At 44.6% G+C, this 20,682-nt stretch overlaps 1 protein-coding gene across 1 annotated transcript in view; it reads right to left on the bottom strand.

Moving 5' to 3' along the window:
• Positions 1-10,426: 10,426 nt before the first annotated feature.
• Positions 10,427-20,682, bottom strand: part of PRDM6 (PR/SET domain 6) — a 164,039-nt gene continuing 153,783 nt past the window's right edge. The window contains exon 8 of the mRNA XM_077280806.1: positions 10,427-11,293. Within this exon, the coding sequence (XP_077136921.1) occupies positions 11,179-11,293 (115 nt within the window). The 3' untranslated portion in view covers positions 10,427-11,178. The remainder of the gene's footprint in view (positions 11,294-20,682) is intronic.

Below are 20,682 nucleotides of genomic sequence, written 5' to 3'. Positions count from 1 at the left end.
GCAACACCTCTACCTGCTTTCATGCTGAGCCACACTAAGGTGGCACAAATATCTGTTTTGTAGACTACCTTTGTCAGAAAAATTTAAGGATAGTACAGGAGGGTTCACATTTCTGAAAAATATTGGCAGGCACCACCAAAGTGGCATCAATTTTAACACAGTAGAAATAGTATAATAGGGACCAACAGGTCTTCTACTACGCCCAACCCAGCAGATGGACACTCAACCAGGAGTGTTCACATTTAAACAAATGAGGGCCTTACACCACAGAAGTGGCAACAATTTTACCACAATATAGATAGTATAATAGGGACCGAGAGGTGTTCCACTACACCCAACCAGGAGAGTTCACATTTCCAAAAATTATTGGCAGACAATACCAAAGTGGCATCAATTTCACGACAGTAGCAATAATATAATAGGGACTGACAGGTCTTCCACTACATCCAATCCAGCAGATGAACACACAGCCAAGAATGTTCACATTTAAACAAATGAGGGCCTTACACCACAGAAATGGGATAAATTTCACGAAAGTAGCAATAGTATAATAGAGACAGACAGGTCTTCCATTATGCCCAGTCCAGCAGATGGACACCCAAACTGGAGTGTTCACATTTCCAAAAATTATTGGCAGACACCACCAAAGTGGCATGAATTTCACCACAGTAGAAATAGTACAATAGGGAGCGACAGGTATTCCACTATGCCCAATCCAGCAGATGGACTCCCAACCTGGAGTTTTCACATTTCCAAAAATTATTGGCAGACAATACCAAAGTGGCACCAATTTCACCACAGTAGAAATAGTATAATAGGGACCGGCAGGCCTTCCACTATGCCCAATCCAGCAGATGGACACCCAAACTGGAGTGTTCACATTTCCAAAAATTATTGGCAGACACCACCAAAGTGGCATGAATTTCACCACAGTAGAAATAGTACAATAGGGAGCGACAGGTATTCCACTATGCCCAATCCAGCAGATGGACTCCCAACCTGGAGTTTTCACATTTCCAAAAATTATTGGCAGACAATACCAAAGTGGCACCAATTTCACCACAGTAGAAATAGTATAATAGGGACCGGCAGGCCTTCCACTATGCCCAATCCAGCAGATGGACACCCAACCAGGAGTGTTCACATTTAAACAAATGAGGGCCTTACACCACAGAAATGGGATAAATTTCACGAAAGTAGCAATAGTATAATAGAGACAGACAGGTCTTCCATTATGCCCAGTCCAGCAGATGGACACCCAACCAGGAGTGTTTACATTTCCAAAAATTATTGGCAGACACCACCAAAGTGGCATCAATTTTACCACAGTATAGATAATATAACAGAGACCGACTGGTCTTCCACTACACCCAATCCAGCAGATGGACACCCAACCGGGAGTGTTCACATTTAAACAAATGAGGGCCTTACACCACAGAAGTGGCATCAATTTCACCACAGTAGAAATAGTATAATAGGGACAACAGGTCTTCCACTATGCCCAATCCAGCACATGGACACCCAACCAGGAGTGTTCAGGTTTAAATAAATGAGAGCCTTACACCCAGGGGTGGATTAAGGGTAGCCAGGATCCCGGGCTGTTCAGGCACTGTGGGGCCCCCCCGGTCATGTGACGGGGTCATGTGACGGGGGTCATGTGACGGGGGTCATGTGATACCTGAACCAGATTATTCCAGAAAAATGGCCGGGCCCTACTCTACTGTAACCTATTAAATATTTGTTAAAATATGCAATACAACTTAGGTATATTTTGACCAATATCACATACAAGGAACAAATACCACCGCACCATGACCAGACCACAAATTACAACCACAGTGATCGAATAATATCACATACAAGGAACAAATACCACCGCACCATGTCAAGACCACATATTACCACCACTTGGTGACCAAATAGCACATTCAAGGGACAAATACCACAACACCATTTCCAGACCACATATTACCACCACATAGTGACTGAATACTACAATACTGATTAGTAATAAAAAAAAACAAAACACAATACTGTCACCATAAGTGCCAGTATTCACGGGAGATCTGTACTTAGTATGCAGTGTCTGTGTAGAGGTAATACAGCGATCACTGGTGACATTGTACACAGGACCTCTGTATATAGTGTATAGGTAATACAGTGATCACTGGTGACATTATATATAGGAGCTATAGTATACAGTATATAGTGTCAGTGTGTAGGTAACACTGACTCACCAGTGACGTCTCTAGGTGAAGTCCTTCATCTTTCATCCAGCACAGACCGCCATCACTTCTTCCAGCCAGGACTTGTCTCTGCAGGAAATAACACAGTTATCTCGAGCTCCGCTTGCAGAACACATTACTTAATTTTTCCCAACTTCTACATTACACCACATGAAGAAAAAGAGGCAACATAGTGTCACTCTACACAGTAACAGGACCGCCCCCATTTAAAACAGTGTCCTCAAAAAATAAAATAAATACATCACTGCAGTAATAATATCCCTTAATTAGCCCCAATGTCCAGCATTGCCCCCAGACAGTGTGTTCAACAATCTGCCCCAGTATGTCCAGCATATTGCCCCAGAGTGTCCAGCATTGCCCCCAGACAGTGTGTCCAGCAATCTGCCCCAGCGTGTCCAGCATATTACCCCCAGCGTGTCCAGCATATTACCCCCAGCGTGTCCAGCATATTACCCCCAGCGTGTCCAGCATATTACCCCCAGCATGTCCAGCATATTACCCCCAGCGTGTCCAGCAATCTGCCCCAGTATGTCCAGCATTGCCACAGTGTGTCCAGCAATCATCTGCCCCAGTGTGTCCTCTAGCATTGCCCCCAGTGTGTCCAGCAATCTGCCCCAGTGTCTTCAGCATTGCCCCAGTGTCTCCAGTATTCATCTGCCCCAGTGTGTCCCCCAGCATTGCCCCCAGTGTCTCCAGCAATCTGCCCCAGTGTCTCCAGCATTGCCCCAGTGTCTCCAGCATTGCCCCAGTGTGTCCAGCAATCTGCCCCAGTGTGTCCAGCATATTGCCCCGGGCCCCCCGGATTGCCGTTCGCTAAATAAAAAAAAAAAAACGAGTTCTCCTCACCTGACCTGTGTGCTCCAGCGGCGAGCTCCCTCCAGCAGCGCACACTCGCCGGCGACTGACAATGACGTCAGACGCCGGCGATGTGTGAGCTGAGCTGCGCCTGCGGCCGACTTCAGCTGCCAGCCTCCAATTGGCTGGCGGTTGTTGTTTACTATTGACGTGTGGGCGCACGCCGGCATGTCAATAGGAAACTGCTGCAGCGCCGGTATGGGCCCAGTGAGCAGATGAGACGGGGCCCGATGAGGGCCCCTCACTCTGCCCACCGGGCCCATAAATGATACGCCAGTCAGGGCACGGGCAGTAATGCCCTGATGGCGGCGGGCAATCTGTGCGGTAGCCCAGGGCCCCCCACACCACTGGGCCCTGGGCTACCGCCCAGATTGACCCTCTTATAATCCGCCCCTGCTTACACCACACAAGTGGCATAAATTTCACGAGAGTAGAAATAGTATAATAGGGACTGACAGGTCTTCCACTACGCCCAATCCAGCAGATGGACACCCAAACTGGAGTGTTCACATTTCCAAAAATTATTGGCAGACACCACCAAAGTGGCATGAATTTCACCACAGTAGAAATAGTACAATAGGGAGCGACAGGTATTCCACTATGCCCAATCCAGCAGATGGACTCCCAACCTGGAGTTTTCACATTTCCAAAAATTATTGGCAGACAATACCAAAGTGGCACCAATTTCACCACAGTAGAAATAGTATAATAGGGACCGGCAGGCCTTCCACTATGCCCAATCCAGCAGATCGACACCCAACCTGGAGTTTTCACATTTTAAAAAATGAGGGCCTGACACCACCAAAGTGGAATAACTGTTACGAGAATAGAAATAGTATAATTTGGACTGACACGTATTCCACTACAGCTAACCCAGCAGATGTATACCAACCATGACTGTTCACGTTTCCACAAATTTATGTTAACATCAGCAGCAGGCACAGAAGCCACACTAAAGGTATCACAGAGTGCAGTTACGTTACATTAATGCATCACACTAAAAAATGCAATACCACCTAGTCTGTACAGTCTGCGACTGGGGTGCAAAAGTCATTGGAGAGCCATAACTTGTTCATCTTGATGAAAGTTAGGTGGTCTATACTTTCAGGGGACAGCCGGCTGCGCTTATCCATCAGGATACTACGAGCAGCACTGAGGACATGTTCTGAGAGAACGCTGGCTGCCGGGCACCATAAAACCTCCAAGGCATGTGAGGCGAGCTCAGGTCACTCCTCCATTTTGGAAGACCAAAATTTGAAAGGGTCCAAACCCTCCCTGATGGTATTGATATTCAATTCTAGATAGTCCTGCTCCATCCTCTCCATTTGTTCACCATGTGTAACACTTGGACTCTGTTGTGCTGGTGCACGAGCTGATCTCAAAAAAAGTGTCAAAGGACTCACAGAAATTGCTTTTTCCACTTATACCACTGCTGCTGCGCTGCTGCTGCTAATGTTTTGGAGTTGACGAATTGATGTGCCTGAGGATGGAAGTCTGGAGCTGCGATGTGAACTGTGTGCTTCACTGCTGTCTTGGGGAAAAGCTCTCTTAAGGTTGTGTAAAAGTGTATTTCGATACTCCAGCATTTGCGGATCCCTTTCCAGGGCGGGAAGCATCTGGAAAAATTTGGTTTTATAACGTGGTTCTAACAAAGTGGCAACCCAGTAGTCACCAGTATTCCTAATCATAACTATACGGGGATCATGTTGCAGATAGTGCAGCAAGAAGGCACTCATATGTCGGGCTCTACCATGAGGTCTAAGCCCATGCTGTGTTAGTGACTGGGTAACAGTGAGGCTTGTTTCCTCCTTCCCCTCCCACCAATGCAAATAACAGAGAGGGAAGGAATATCCTCTTCATCTGAGAGTTGCTCGCCCATCACCTCTTCCTCCTCCATTTGTTCCTCGGATCCTGCACCTTCAATAAGGGTACCGTCACACAGTGCAATTTTGATCACTACGACGGCACGATCCGTGACGTCGCAGAGATCATATGATTATCGCTCCAGCGTCGTAGACTGCGGTCACACGTTGCAATCACGGCGCTGGAGCGATGCCGAAGTCCCTGGGTAACCAGGGTAAACATCGGGTAACTAAGCGCAGGGCCGCGCTTAGTAACCCGATGTTTACCGTGGTTACCAGCGTAAAAGTAAAAAAAAAAAAACCGTACATGCTCACCATCTGATGTCCGTCTGGTCCCTTGCCGTCTGCTTCCTGCTCTGACAGATCCGGCCGTACAGTGAGAGCAGAGTGCAGCGGTGACGTCACCGCTGTGATCTGCTCTCACTTTCCGGCCGGCAGACAGTCAGAGCGGGAAGCGGACGGCAAGGGACCGGACGGACATCAGATGGTGAGCATGTACGGTTTGTTTTTTTTTACTTTTACGCTGGTAACCACGGTAAACATCGGGTTACTAAGCGCGGCCCTGCGCTTAGTTACCCGATGTTTACCCTGGTTACCAGCGAACGCATCTCTGGATCGCTGTCACACACAACAATCCAGCGATGTCAGCGGGTGATCAAGCGACGAAAGAAAGTTCCATACGATCTGCTACGACGTACGATTCTCAGCAGGATCCCTGATCGCTGCTGCGTGTCAGACACTGCGATATCGTAACGATATCGCTAGAACGTCACGAATCGTACCGTCGTAGCGATCAAAATTGCACTGTGTGACGGTACCCTAACAGTTTGTCTGTTATCACCAGCCCCCCTCGATTGCAGTAATCCACCATCCCTTGGCACCCACCTGTGTGACGACAGTCTGGAACTTAGAGACAATGTTATCCCTTCCGCATTCTCCTCTGGTTCCTCCTCTTCTTCTGGGACCATCACCTCCTACAGCCTTCTGAGACTTGTATCGTTCTCCGATAATTTCCATAGATTATGGAGACTGGTTCAATAATGTGCTCTGCTATCTCCTTCAGTACCCTAGGATGTAATTCATTTGGACCTGGAGACTTGAATTCGTTTATGTTAGCTAAGTATTCACTCACTATCTCTCTGTTTATAAAAAGTGTGAATTCTTCTATTCCTTCAATAGTACAGTGAAGATCAGTTGAAGTTACATTTACTTTCTGAGAAAAAACAGATGCAAAATAACAATTTAAAAGTTTGGCCCTCTCAACATCATTTTTTACCACTTCACTATTTTTATCCTGTAAAAATCCTGTAGCATGTTTGACTTTTACGGTACCGTCACACATTGAAATTTTCATCGCTGCGACGGCACGATTCGTGACGTCGCAGCGTCGTATAATCATCGCTCCAGCATCGTAGACTGCGGTCACACGTTGCAATCACGGCGCTGGAGCGATGCCGAAGTCCCCGGGTAACCAGGGTAAACATCGGGTAACTAAGCGCAGGGCCGCGCTTAGTAACCCGATGTTTACCCTGGTTACCAGCGTAAACGTAAAAAAACAAACAGTACATACTCACCCGTCGGTGTCCTTCAGGTCCCTTGCAGTCTGCTTCCTGCTCGGAGTGCAGCCGTACAGTGAGAGCAGAGCAGATGTTTACCCTGGTTACAAGCGAAGACATCGCTGGATCGCTGTCACACACAACGATCCAGCGATGTCAGCGGGTGATCAAGCGACGAAAGAAAGTTCCAAACGATCTGCTACGACGTACGATTCTCAGCAGGATCCCTGATCGCAGTAGCGTGTCAGACACAGCGATATCGTAAAGATATCGCTAGAACGTCACGAATCGTAACGTCGTAGCGATGGAAATTTCAATGTGTGACGGTACCCTTACTTTTAACGTACCCCCAAAATCCTTTCTTATTTCTTTTGATGTCTCTTGCAAGCCTTAATTCATTATCAGTTTTAGATAATCTGATGTTCTGCAGGTTCTGCAGACAGCATTATATTATTCTTTACATATGACACACTCTTTCCATTTGATAAACTTTTCTTTCTTCCTTTTTAAAAAGGGCTAGTTCTCTTTTCTATAGAGTGAAAAAAGGTATGTTTATGGCATAAACTGAGTATATGAGGCTCAGTAGATACACTCAGCATATGCGCCAAAAGCTTTCCCTTCTGCATTGGATGAGCAGATTTAGAAAAACGATATGTGAACAGAGCCTTCATTGTCGATGGAAAAGGAAATGTTTTTATTATTGCTACATTATAAATATATTTGCTTTTTGGCAATTCACTTTTTCATGAACTGGCCATAAAAATAAATCTATATGTACAATATAAATTGTGGGATAATAAATGCAAAAGTGAATCTAAGCTTATGCTCTAAGCCAAAAGCCTTGTTCCCATCCATCTCTTCAGCCTCAAGCTTTTTACTGTTATCTAACAAGGCAGTGAAACACTGGAAGCAAACTGATGGGCTGTCAGATCCCATTGTTTACTTTGGGATCATTCACCTTCATCTGGGGCATAAGATGTTCCACTGGACCCCTCAAGAAGCCGTATCACAAAATACTTCATGTTATGTTTTTTGGTCTGGCTTACCCGTTTTACAATAGAAACTGGTGAAAAATAGAGATGACAATTGATTGGATTTTGACAATTTTTAAAGTTTTTTCTATGCATGCAATTTTCCTTTGCAATATTAACAAGAACAATACTACTAGTCATGCCATCAAGTGCTTAGCACTTACTAACGAAACTTCATTGGTATTCAATATAATGATTTTTCTCATATTTTAGCCTGTTTTATTTTAGTTTGTCTCACACGAATGTCATAACGGAAGATCCCTTTTTTATTTCCCCTTCTAAGAGTCAAAGTGCAGAACTGCTACGTATAAAGCACATCTGTTTATTACATGGGTACTTTGCACTGAAGAGGGGCAAACAACCTGAAACACGTGTCTGCAAACAGAGTTTCTAGTTTAGATTCTTATCCTAAGTCACATGGCAAGTCTCTTGAATCTATTCACCCTTGAGCCTGTTTTCACCTAACTGATCAGGCCAAATTTTATAAATTTTGACTAGTGTCAGTTTATGTGGCAATAACTCTGCAACACTTCAACGTATCCCAGTGATTCTGAGACTATTTTTTTGTGACACATTGTACTTCATGTTAGTGGTAAATTTAGGCCAATATGTTTGCGCTTATTTGTGAAAATATGGGAATTTTGGCAAAAATTTAGAAAATTTTGTAATTTTCAAACTTCTAACTTTCATGCACTTAACCCAGGGAATTATATCACACAAAATAGTTAATTAGTTAATAAATAACATTTAACACATGTCTACTTTACATAAGTATATTTTTCAGGAACATAATTTTTTCTGTTAGGAAGTTAGAAGAGTTAAAAGTTGATCTATTTTTGTATTTTTGTTGGGACCACATCACATATGAAGTGACAATGAGAGGCCTATCTGACAGAAAATACCCCAAAATGTCACCATTTTAAAAAGTGCACCCCTCAGGTGCTTCACAGGAATTAAAACAATACGGAAAGGAAAAATGAAAATATTTCCCACAAAAATGTTGATTTAGCCCCAAATTTTCCATTTTCACAAGAGTAACAGGAAAATGAACATTACCATTCGACTTTGGAACACAAAATTGGTTGGAATCGATAGTGGATGCCATTTTTGAAGAGCCAATGGTGTGCCTAAACCCCACCACAAGTAACCGATTTTGGAGACTACAACCCTAAAGACACTTATCTAGAGGTGTGGTGAGCACCCTGAACCCACAGGTGCTTCACAGAATTTTATAACATTGAGCCTTAAAAATGGAAAAATAAATTTTTCCAGCCAAAAATGTTAGTTTTGCCACAAATTTTTCATTTTCACAAACAAAAAAGGAAAAAATGGACCATAAAATTGTGTAATTTCTCTTGGGTACACTGGTACCCCATATGTGGTGTAAAACTACTGCTTTGGCACATGGCAGGGCTCGGAAGTGAAGGAGCATCAACTGAATTGTGGAGCTCAGTTTTGGACAGAATAGATTGTGAATGCCAAATCAAATTTGAAGAGCCCCTGGTGTGCCAAAACAGCAGAAACCCCCACAAGTGACCTCGTTTTGGAAACTACACCTCTCCAGGAATTCATTTAGGGGTGTAGTGAGCATTTTTAATCTTCAGGCGATTCACGGAATTAAATAAGATTAGGCTGAGTAAATGGAACATTACTATTTTTTCCACTAAAGTGTTGCTTTGGCCCCAAGTTTTTAATTTTCAAAAGAGATAATTGCAAGGTACATTTTTATGCCATTTCTCTTGAGTACACTAATGCTCCATATGTAGTCCAAAACTACTTTTGAGACACAGTGGAATGCTCAGAAGGGAAGGAGTGCCATAAGATAATGCAGATTTTATTGTTATGGTTTGCGGATGACATGACCCACTGGAAGAGCCCCTGAGGTCCCAGAACAGCAGAACCCATCAAATGTGACCCTATTTTACAAACTACACCTCTCAATAAATTCATCTAAGACTGCAGTGATCATACTAACACCACAAATGTGTCGCAGAATTTTAATACCCAAGGGCAGTGAAGAAAAATTTAATTTTTACCACAAGAATTTTGTTTTAGCCCCAAATTTAAAATTTTCACAAATGGATAAAAATGGCACCAAAAATGTCACACAATTTCTGCTGATTATGGAAATACCCCATATGTGTCTGTACTGTACTGCTTAGCCGTACGGTGAGAATCGGGAGGGAAGCAAAGCTATTTGGCCAACTTGGACAACAAATCATAGTAGAATAGTTTGTGGACTCGATATACAGAGCCCTACAGTGACAGAAGAGCAGAATCCTCTCCTTAGTGATCCCATTTTGGAGATTACACCCTTCTAGGAATTTATCTACAGGTGTAGTGATGATTAAACTCCATGGGTGTTTTCCACAAACAAGCAGCATGCCATGATTAAGACGTCAGTCGAAACGCGTCAATTAACGCTGCTATACCTTGAAATTCTGCTGTGAGATACAATTATGTTTTATATTTATGAGTGGTTTACCTCAGCTACCATTTTTTAAATGAAGAAATAAACAGAGACTGGTTTTAATTTTATTCCTGCTGTATTTATCGTATTTTTTCTGTGGACGGCATATGAACTCACTCCATTTGAATTTGGTACCGTTGTCCCATTATGCTATCTTCACCTCTGTGTCAGACTTGTGCTGGCGGTGTGATGTTGCAGTCGGGTCTATGTTAGATGTATGGTAACCATTCATTCTGATTTAACCATTCATCCAAATGGCCAACATGTAATACTACATTTTCACTTTAGAAGTTGGAGAGAGATTGCAATTAGCTGATCAATAAGATAATTGTTATTAGAGAAGGCATCATTTCAGTAATTAATAAGCTTTTTTTACCAACAAGTTAAGAATATCCACACAGAAAATCTATACATATATATTTTATTTGGAGTATTGCAACATGTTTAAGTCCCCAAATTATCCCACTTACCATAAACAATGTCTGTGAAATCTTTAACATGAAAGTGCACAAAGTATGATTTGTAAGTAGACTCAATAAATGATGGATGAGTGAAATGTCCTCTTTGGTCGGTAATCAGTTCAAAATGACTCAAACATGGCTTCCATCACAATGTCTCATCACAATGTCTGGACGAATACTTGAAATCATCAACATCATCTCTTAACCAGGTGAGAAAAGAAGCAGAAAGGAATTTCCTTCTGGTCTCCTAAATTCCAGGATATTCTTGCCAACCTGGCCCTTGTCTCTAGAGGAATGGTGTCATGCTACAAAAAGGTGCTTTTCTAAACATGTCCATGTGCATTCATAGACAGATATGTGGGCATTAACAGAAGAACTTTTGCTTTGGTATTAAATAACATTATTTTTTACAAAATGCATTTAGAAATAAAGCTATATATAGATGGTGGGACTGAAAAGGTTAAGTCCCCCTGTCCTTTGAAATATAATTCACCCCCACTCATAAATAAATAATGTCTTTCTTGGTCTCTCTTCCATGCCAAGATCAATATCTCTTAACATCTTACTTATTTTATTACTGCTTTTGGTTTTCTGGGCCTGATTGAAAGTTGTTCCGAGGAAATCTTTGGTTTTGCTTAAGTGTCCGTGACATTTAATCATGACTTTCCTTGCAGTTTAATTCCAACCAGTCAATCAGTTAATCCACTTCAATTGATTCTGTGCTCTCTGTTATCGGCTTGCACTCGTTGGGCATCCTCTGATGTCGACTCAGCTGGGTGGCTTGTGTGAAGCTCCTCTCGCACCTCTCGCATCTAGAGGAGGCAAACATAAAAATTAAGACCATGGAAGCTTTGGTGTTTGTGTCAGAAGTTTTCTCAGTGTACTTAATAGGAACAGACACTCAAAAGTGGCCTCTGGTTTCATCATCCAAAAAGGTTTAATTGGCGGCTACTAGCGGTGCCTTAGTGACTATAATAGGGCATGGTCCGTCTGATTCAGATCACAGGAATCTGTCAATAGGATGGGGGGAGGTGATTTCTCTAGAGAGGGCTGTCTTGTCCCTGCACTGATCACTGTCACATCAAATAGATAAAGAACAAAAAGAGATTTTTAGGAGAGAGCCATCAAAGTAGAATCTGTGGTTTTCTGCTCTGCAACCTCCCAAAAGAAATTGATGACAAATAGAATTTCATCTTCCGCTAATTTCAGATCTGGGATTCAATGATTTGGGTTTCCTATGAGCCTGGAAGTGAGACATGAGCTCATAAAATAAGAAGTATATACTATAATGCATATATAAAAAAGAAAACATACAAATTGACAATTTATTGGCTAAATGAAAAGGAGATGACAAATAGCATACAAAAAAGGTCATATAAAAAGACACATTTATTACATTTATGATTATAGACTAATTTATTATAGAAGATATTAAATTGCAGATATTTAAAAAACTGCAAAAAACCATAGCAACTTTCTTTTAAAAACAGCACCACGCCTTTTCATTTTTTGTGTCCGGTATCAGAGCTTAGCTTCATTTGCAGTGCATAAAAATATTGACTTCCTCACTAGTCCGTCACTATCTACACTATTAGACGGCCATTCAATGCACATTTCATTAAAAAAATATAAAGGATGAAAAACATAATGAGAGAAGAATTCTGTTTTTGCTTGTTTCATTAATGGCAATGAACGTTTTACTTAAAATTACATTTTAGTCATGGGACATTTCTTTATAAGAAATCTTATGAGTGTTTCAATACATTAGAAGAAACTTTTCCTATCTTACGGACTCGGTTTGTTCTTTACAACCAATATTATATTGTTCTCAAGAAATGTAAGTACATGGTGTGTTCTGAAAATGTGTTCTCAAATTTCCAATAAAGAAAGCTAATCCTTACGGGTCAGCACAACCTGGCCCATACACGGCAGTGACAGTACATTGGCAGAACAACTGCTGTTTATAGGATTACATTAATATGTTAACTATATAGGAGTTATGACCAATTGTCCTTATCCTTAGATAAAATAAGGGTTAAAATCATCAGCAACAGATGATCTCCAATAAAAACTTAAAAGTCACTGATGGAATCTTAAAGGGGTTATTCAGTGAAAACAAGTTATCACCTATCCAACCTACTGATCGGTGGTGGTTAGATCTCTGATGCAGAGTTTATATCTTCGACAAGGCATTTTTATCTCCATTAAAAAATGAAGCGGCAGGTCTATCCCCAGGCATCCAGCCTGCAGCTCCATTTTGTAACGGGTATAAAAATGCCCCGTCCAGGATAAAGATTCCCTATTCTGTCTCAGGAATCGGACCCCCAACGCTCAGAAAGGTAATTTTCTGCATGGCTAACAAAAAAAGCTGAACACAGCATTTTTCAGACCCATTGGGTAAGCATGGAGAGACAGTCAAGTTTTTAACCATTCGCTCCACTTTGCAATGGGAAAAAGTGCTCCATTCTGGCGATTAGTGGGGGTCCCAGTAGTCAGACCCTCACTAGTGATGAGCGAGTATACTCGTTGCTCGGGTGTTCCCGAGAACTTGTTAGTATTCGGAGATTAAGTTTTCATTGCGGCAGCTGAATGATTTATAGCTACTAGCCAGCTTGATTACATGTGAGGATTCCCTAGCAACCAGGCAACCCCCACATGTACTCAGCCTGGCTCATAGCTGTAAATCATTCAGCTGAGGCGATGAAAACTTAATCTCCGAACACTAACAAATACTCAGAGATCACCCGAGCAACGAGTACACTCGCTCATCACTAACCCTTACTGATCAATACCATCACCCTACACATAGGTGCTGATTTGTTTTCATAAGACAACCCCTTTAAAGGGGTTCTTCGGCTTAAACTATAAGTCTGCAGTCATTCTATGGGACTGCAGATTTGTAAATACTCACATCGCTCACACTGCACGCTATTAGGATTCTCAGGTGTGTCAGGCGAGTGACCGCAATGCAAGTATGTGATTTGCATACATGCGGTCATTAGCCAACTATATGGGCATGGCATCATTCAATGCAGGTATATTGAGCTATCTGGAAACCGTGTAGTCAGAATGTGGCAGGAATTTTCATATCACATACATGCAACCACGTGACCGCTCGTTCTTGGCTCAGGCTCCGGAGAATCCTCACAGTGTGCCGTGTGATGTGAGGATTCCCAAGTCTGCAGTCACATAGAATGACTGAAGATTTGTAGCCTAAGGCCGGACAAACCCTTCAAGTTCAAACGCTTTGATGAAGTAGGTCTGGAAGCAGCCATTTTACTACTGAAAACTAAATATAGCCTGCAAAGAAATAATATCATTGAGGTATGAAGTGCCTGCCTCATGTCTCACTATCTCACTAATACAAACATTTCTAGGGAACTAACTCGCTGAGCGTGGTGCAAGCCCATGCACATCTGACTACAGGTCCGCATGATGGATCCATTTTGAATCTGTTTACTTTCATCACTTTGTCTATGTCTGCAATCCCGGACTGATATATGGTACTTAGGATGCATGAAAACATTCCCTTACACTTTTGGCAATATATTCACCTGAGCTGCCGAAGTCGTTGGGCATATACTTATAAATAGGCTGTTTTTCCTTGATTGTCTTTCTGGGAATATTCTTAGCTGTCTGTTCTACTGGTAAAAAAACTGCAGTGTGATTTTGACAAATGTAAAATGTCAGCTTTAATGTATCAGACCTATCAGCTCAATGAAAATAACTCAGAAGTATTGATTGGCTAATGATTTTTGGTGTATTCATTAATGTCTATGGGCAGATGATTCTCTCCGAGCGCCTGGAGTGCTGATGACACATTAGTGTATTGCTGATTGTTTATTAGAAAACTGATTAGTTAGTGGATTGGTGTGCCAAAATATACTACCTTTTACTGCATGACAAACTTGGAACAGAGGCATTTACTACTTCCCAAGCACTTAATACTATTTCACAGGTCTGCATTACCCTCCCTTTAATCTCGATGTAGTTCCAATAGAAGAGCTTCATATAAAGGTAAATAAATAATTCAAGATCCCAACCCCTTCTTGTCCTGTGGCATGGTACTATGGTGGTTAATGTGAACTGCCATGGCTGTACCCAGGCTCAGGAGAGCTCTTACAACTTTTGAGGGGAAAAATGGTTATAGTTTTTTTAATGTAATAATGAAATACAAAAGCAAGGTGGAAGTATTAGCTTTCCTTGAAGAGACCATCTGAATATGTGAGTATGGCAATGATCCATTAGGGATGAGTATGCAAGTCAGCTCTCTGTAGAATGCTAGAAACTATCTTGCAATTACCTCCTAGGAAAGGTAATGTATGTATCTTATCAGTCAATGCCTGACCCTATGATGAGCCTTACAACATTACCAGGGATAGATGCCAAGCTAAAAGCTCCTCTACGGACAGCCTGATTGGAGAGCTTGCCACCTCATCAATGGAAAGTAGAGTCTAGCGGGCAGAATGGAGAGAGTACTGGTTCTCCTTAAAGAGACTAGTGGAATATGGAGTCTTTTTGGCAATGCTCCATAGGAGAAACGTATTCAAATTGTCTCTCTCACAGAATTAAAGAAATTATCTCACAGGTACCATGGTTAGACATAGTGTACTAGCGTATCTCATAAGCCAACCCCTTAAAGTCAGACACAGCCTGATTATTTAATTCAATAATTTAAAGGCATGTTCCCACATAGTGTAAATATTGCATTTTTCTGCTACATTTCACTGCACAGAAAATCAGCTGCTTTTAACGGCCCAAGCAAAATCGATGTGAATTAATCAAAACTGATGCCCACTGTACATTTAAAGGCACAGTTGATCTGTGCACTTCTTTGTGTTTTTTTCTCTGCAGCCATTGTTAAAGGTTCACTGGTAATGTGCTGGAGAGGAGATATGTTTCACTTGGAGCGCCCCAACTGCCGCAGGGCCGAGGGGTACCCGGTACCGGGCCTCTCTGTCTCGGTTCTGGGGTTGTCACGGTGGCTAGACCCGGTCCGTGACCCTGCTGAGGGGCGTCCAGTGAAAGTGGAGAGTGACGATGTTGTGGTGTGGTGCAGGTCGCGATGAATAACGAGGACACCAGGTTGCAGTCTCTTTACCTCTTTACTGAAGGCTTCAGGATCCTCAATCCGGAATACGGTTAACAGGGCTGTCTGAGACCGGCCGGTCCGATGGCACCTCCAGAGTTCCCTTTGCAGGTGGAAATCTGTGCCTACCTTCTAGCGCTTGTGTGTTGTAGTCCTTCCCTGCTTAGCACCACGGGATAGTCCTCACAACTGTTGTGTCTGTTTCCGAAGTTCCCTCACAACTGATTCTGATGTTCTTCTTCGTCCCCAGATGATATGGCTAGGACGCACCCGTATGATGGGAAGGCCTGGAGGTCTTCCGGGACCCTAGAGTTGCCCCTCTCCAACTGTTGCCCCCTATGTCTGCTTAGGTGATTTTGGGTGAGACAGCCCGCCTATAACTGACTGTCCTGCCGTAGGTTTGAAGTAAGGCCTGGAGCTCAATACTTCCTCGGCGTTTCCGGCCACCGGCTACGCGCTTCAGTAGGATGTTGCCTCGTCTTACAGCACGACTCCTACTGGTGTTATCTCCTTGTTGCGTTGATCTCGTTTCTCACTCTTCACAATAAACCTCGCTTCTTGTCCTTTCTTGGGGTACCGCCGCAATGAAGTGCGGGCGCGGTCCCGTAACGTTCTTTCTGTTCGCTAGGCCTCTGTCAGGATCCCACCCCTGACAGGGACCCCCCTGAATCTTCCCCTGCAACACCCTCTGCCACAGGATGTTGCCTGGTTCCCACCCAGTCAGCTTTCTGTCTAACTTCCTATCTAACCCCCAGTTTTACCAGATTGTGAGGAGTGGCCTAATACATAGCACCCTTAGCTACCCCTGGAGGCCAGACTGTGAAGTGTATTGGTGTCTGTGATACCTGGTCAGGTGAATTCCTTCAGTGCCATCAGACGTACCAATACCCCCCTTAACGGCGGAGCATCAGTACTGCAACAACCAGGACTCTGGGGCGCTGCACTCCCCCCCGGTTAAATCCAGTACTCCTGGACTGGGAAGAAAACAACAATACATGTCAGCCAAAAGACATACAATTTTTGAAATGCAATAACAAGTAAATTTGAACAGAGCTTCCCTTTATGGGAGGTGAGGACACTTGAACATTACAAACATGGTTAAATATTTTAAATAACATACTATAAATAACTTCTCTTAACCAACCGGGTATTCTACTTAGTGCAACTTCTGAATAATAATTTAACTTTGCCTCTAAGGACGTATAAGCTGAATCCACTAAAGGCTTACTATAAAACACTACAAGGCTAATCAACTTTTCTTCATTTTCCAACTTTACATTCGCAGGACCGCCTGTCTATCTGCCCCAGGCCTACTGCCTCTCGCTCTGTTGCAGGACCGCCCCATTCCTCATCCGGGCCTACTGCCTTTCTTTTTCTATACACAGTATAGGACGTATCAACCTTCTCTCAGTTCAAGATCACTGAGCCAACTCTGTATGGCTCCTAGGAGGACTCACTGACTAACCCCATACGGGCTCACTTCCTGTCCTCATTCTCTAACACATTATTAAACATTTCTTACAATCAACTAGCTAACTACATATAACTTTTACATGTAAGCATTATTACTTCTTCTTTTAAGACATCATTACACCATAAGTGCTATTGGTGAACCTTCCCTTTAAGAGAGAACCAAGTCTCTACGAGGTAGTGCAACTACTCCCGCTGCCAGTCCATGTAGACAGGAACTCCAATGCTGTTCCCAGGAGCAGTTTCTTCGCAAAGAGTTCTCTTTGTTGTAAAACCAGAAGGGAGCACCTTTAAGAAGGTGCAAACTATTTATAATAAGTTTGTAATCATGCAGTGTTCATGATCCAGCAGTTGTTTTCAACAATGATGAACAAGAAACAAAAACAAAAAGGCAAAAATAGGGATCCCGGGTAAACTAAGGGATCCCTTTAAGAGTTAACCCTAGTCGGGTTGTAGCAGCAGGAAGACACATAGAAAGACGAACAGTTAACTATATACAGTTTGTAAAGCATTTCAGAGCTTCATAGTAAGTTGCAAGACATCAGCCGGTAGTGGACGTCTCCTGACCGTGGGGGCTTCGGTCCCTGGTCTCCGGCTGATGCGGTGTCAGTGTCGGTGGTTGGTCTCTCAGGTGCAATCAGGTCACCCGGTGTCTGGATTCGAAGGCTAACCCTGGCTGCAAGCTCAGTAGCAGCAACAAGGCGCACGTTGGCGATAGTAGCAAGATCTGTCAAGTCCGGATCAGTCATGTTCGGGGCAACAGGTGACACCTCTACAGGCCCACAACGTTGAACGTTCCGAGCGCACCATCCTTGTGCACTCCGGTGGCGAGTGTAGGTCACCTGGTCCCCCCTTTGCAATAATGGATCACCATATCGGTTGCGGAAGGGAGTCTTCACATTGTAACTGGTAACGAAGACGTCAGTCGGTAGTCCCGGTTCCTGTATGGAGCCCCAACCCCGCTTCGGGTGAAAGGCCAGCACAGTTCCCCGATTTACCGCGTCTTTCCTGCCGTGCGTAGGCTTTGGGTGTTGCACTTTTGGTGGGTCAATTTGTTCTGTCTCTTCTCAGTTTTTCCAGTGTAGAATTAAGCATCGTTTATATTGTTCCCAAGTCAGCACAGCAAGGGTGAGGCCCTCCTCCCGGGCTCTATCCAGCCCAATCCGGGGGGGGTGTCCCACTGGAAGATCACCCCCTCTGAGCTCACATCTAGGGGTTCCCCCATCTGGTCGGTAGCGGAGGCACCAGCTTCCCCATCGTGTCGGGGGTGAGCACCACCAGCTCCGCTGTGAGGACCCGGTCATTGTCGGGGTGAGGAGCGGTCACGAGAGCGGGATCGGTCAGGAGAGCAGGATTGGTCGGGGAAACAGGAATGCTTCCCATACCTGCGTCTGATGTGGTTCCACCGATGTCGATTTGTTCCGTTGACATGGACACTGGAATCGGCTGCAGCCCGGACTGCGGCTCCTCCTCGGCGGCCTCCCGATATGGCTCTGCTTTCCATGGCTCCGCACCTACTGGCTCTGTGGTCGGGATAGGTGGACTCAGCTCCCCCACCAGCGGCCCCGAGGAGTTCGGGTCCTTCCACTGCGGTGGGTTCGGTCCCGTCTCCGGTCGGTGGAGACAATCCGGGATCACTGCGTCATCACTCAGGCACTCGCTGGTCACCTTCGCTGTCTCGAGATCGGCAGCCGTGCATGCACCTGACTCTGCCATTTCTTCGAGGGCGAGGCCACTCTGGTCTCGGCTCTGGCCGTGGCAACCCAGGGGGCGATTCCTCCCTGCTTCTGGGCAGGTCGTCATCTCACAGCAAAAGTTGGAGGGGGCGGTCGCTACTTTTGGTGCCGCTTTGGTAGTCTCCGCCCATGGTATGCCCTTCTTCTTCCTCTGCGCTCCCTGTGGCGCTGCAATGGCGGCGGTGTTTGGCGGGAACTTTTGGCGGCAAGTGGCAATACACAGTCTTTGTAATAAGTCACAGTCCAAGCACAATAAATCACAGTTCCAAGGCACACATGACCTAATTCTTCAGGCTTAAGTAGATCCTGTTCGTGACGCCAAGTTGGAGCGCCCCCACTGCCGCAGGGCCGAGGGGTACTGAGCCTCTCTGTCTCGGTTCTGGGGTTGTCACGGTGGCTAGACTCAGTCCGTTACCCTGCTGAGGGGCGTCCAGTGAAAGTGGAGAGTGACGATGTTGTGGTGTGGTGCAGGTCGCGATGAATAACGAGGACACCAGGTTGCAGTCTCTTTACCTCTTTACTGAAGGCTTCAGGATCCTCAATCCGGAATACGGTTAACAGGGCTGTCTGAGACCGGCCGGTCCGATGGCACCTCCAGAGTTCCCTTTGCAGGTGGAAATCTGTGCCTACCTTCTAGCGCTTGTGTGTTGTAGTCCTTCCCTGCTTAGCACCACGGGATAGTCCTCACAACTGTTGTGTCTGTTTCTGAAGTTCCCTCACAACTGATTATGATGTTCTTCTTCGTCCCCCAGATGATATGGCTAGGACGTACCCATATGACGGGTAGGCCTGGAGGTCTTCCGGGACCCTAGAGTCGCCCCTCTCCAACTGTTGCCCCCTATGTCTGCTTAGGTGATTTTGGGAGAGACAGCCCGCCTATAACTGACTGTCCTGCTGTAGGTTTGAAGTAAGGCCTGGAGCTCAATACTTCCTTGGCGTTTCCGGCCACCGGCTACGCGCCTCAGTAGGATGTTGCCTCGTCTTACAGCACGACTCCTACTGGTGTTATCTCCTTGTTGCGTTGATCTCGTTTCTCACTCTTCACAATAAACCTCGCTTCTTGTCCTTTCTTGGGGTACCGCCGCAATGAAGTGCAGGCGCGGTCCCGTAACATTCTTTCTGTTCGCTAGGCCTCTGTCAGGATCCCACCCCTGACAGGGACCCCCCTGAATCTTCCCCTGCAACACCCTCTGCCACAGGATGTTGCCTGGTTCCAACCCAGTCAGCTTTCTGTCTAACTTCCTATCTAACCCCCAGTTTTACCAGATTGTGAGGAGTGGCCTAATACATAGCACCCTTAGCTCCCCCTGGAGGCCAGACTGTGAAGTGTATTGGTGTCTGTGATACCTGGTCAGGTGAACTACTTCAGTGCCATCAGACGTACCGATACCCCCCTTAGCGGCGGAGCATCAGTACTGCAATGACCAGGACTCTGGGGCGCTGCACACTGAGGTTATTAGCTTTAGTGATATAAACCTGGAAGTTTTGCTCCAGCATGTTTTGTGCTGACAAGGGTTAATCAGTCATGATAGGCCCTGGTCTATTATGAACAGCTGAAGAGGTGGGTGGGACAGCTGTTCACCATATCTGTACCCTAGGGAAGAGTCCAGGAGGTAAAAGTGAAGTCTTTAGAATTAATGAGTGTTCTATATTCTCTGGAGGGAAGCTGACATCCAGAGCTGGGCTCCTGGTTAACAGAGATGAATCTTGTTTCCTGTGTGGGCAAACTCCACAGTTCTAAGGACTATAGTGACTGCTGTTAAATGGGGTTGCTCAAGAGCCCTGGGCCGACACCAGGTTTCCACACCATGTTAAATCAAATGGAGATTTGATTTAACAAGTGACTAAGCTAGGGGGAGAGGTATTGCAATAACTGGTAGTACCAAGGCCCTATATATGTAGGGTG

Source organism: Ranitomeya variabilis, chromosome 1 (genome assembly GCF_051348905.1).
Source record: "Ranitomeya variabilis isolate aRanVar5 chromosome 1, aRanVar5.hap1, whole genome shotgun sequence".
In the NCBI taxonomy this organism is placed as follows: domain Eukaryota; kingdom Metazoa; phylum Chordata; class Amphibia; order Anura; family Dendrobatidae; genus Ranitomeya; species Ranitomeya variabilis.
This window is presented reverse-complemented; position numbering and strand designations above follow the sequence as displayed.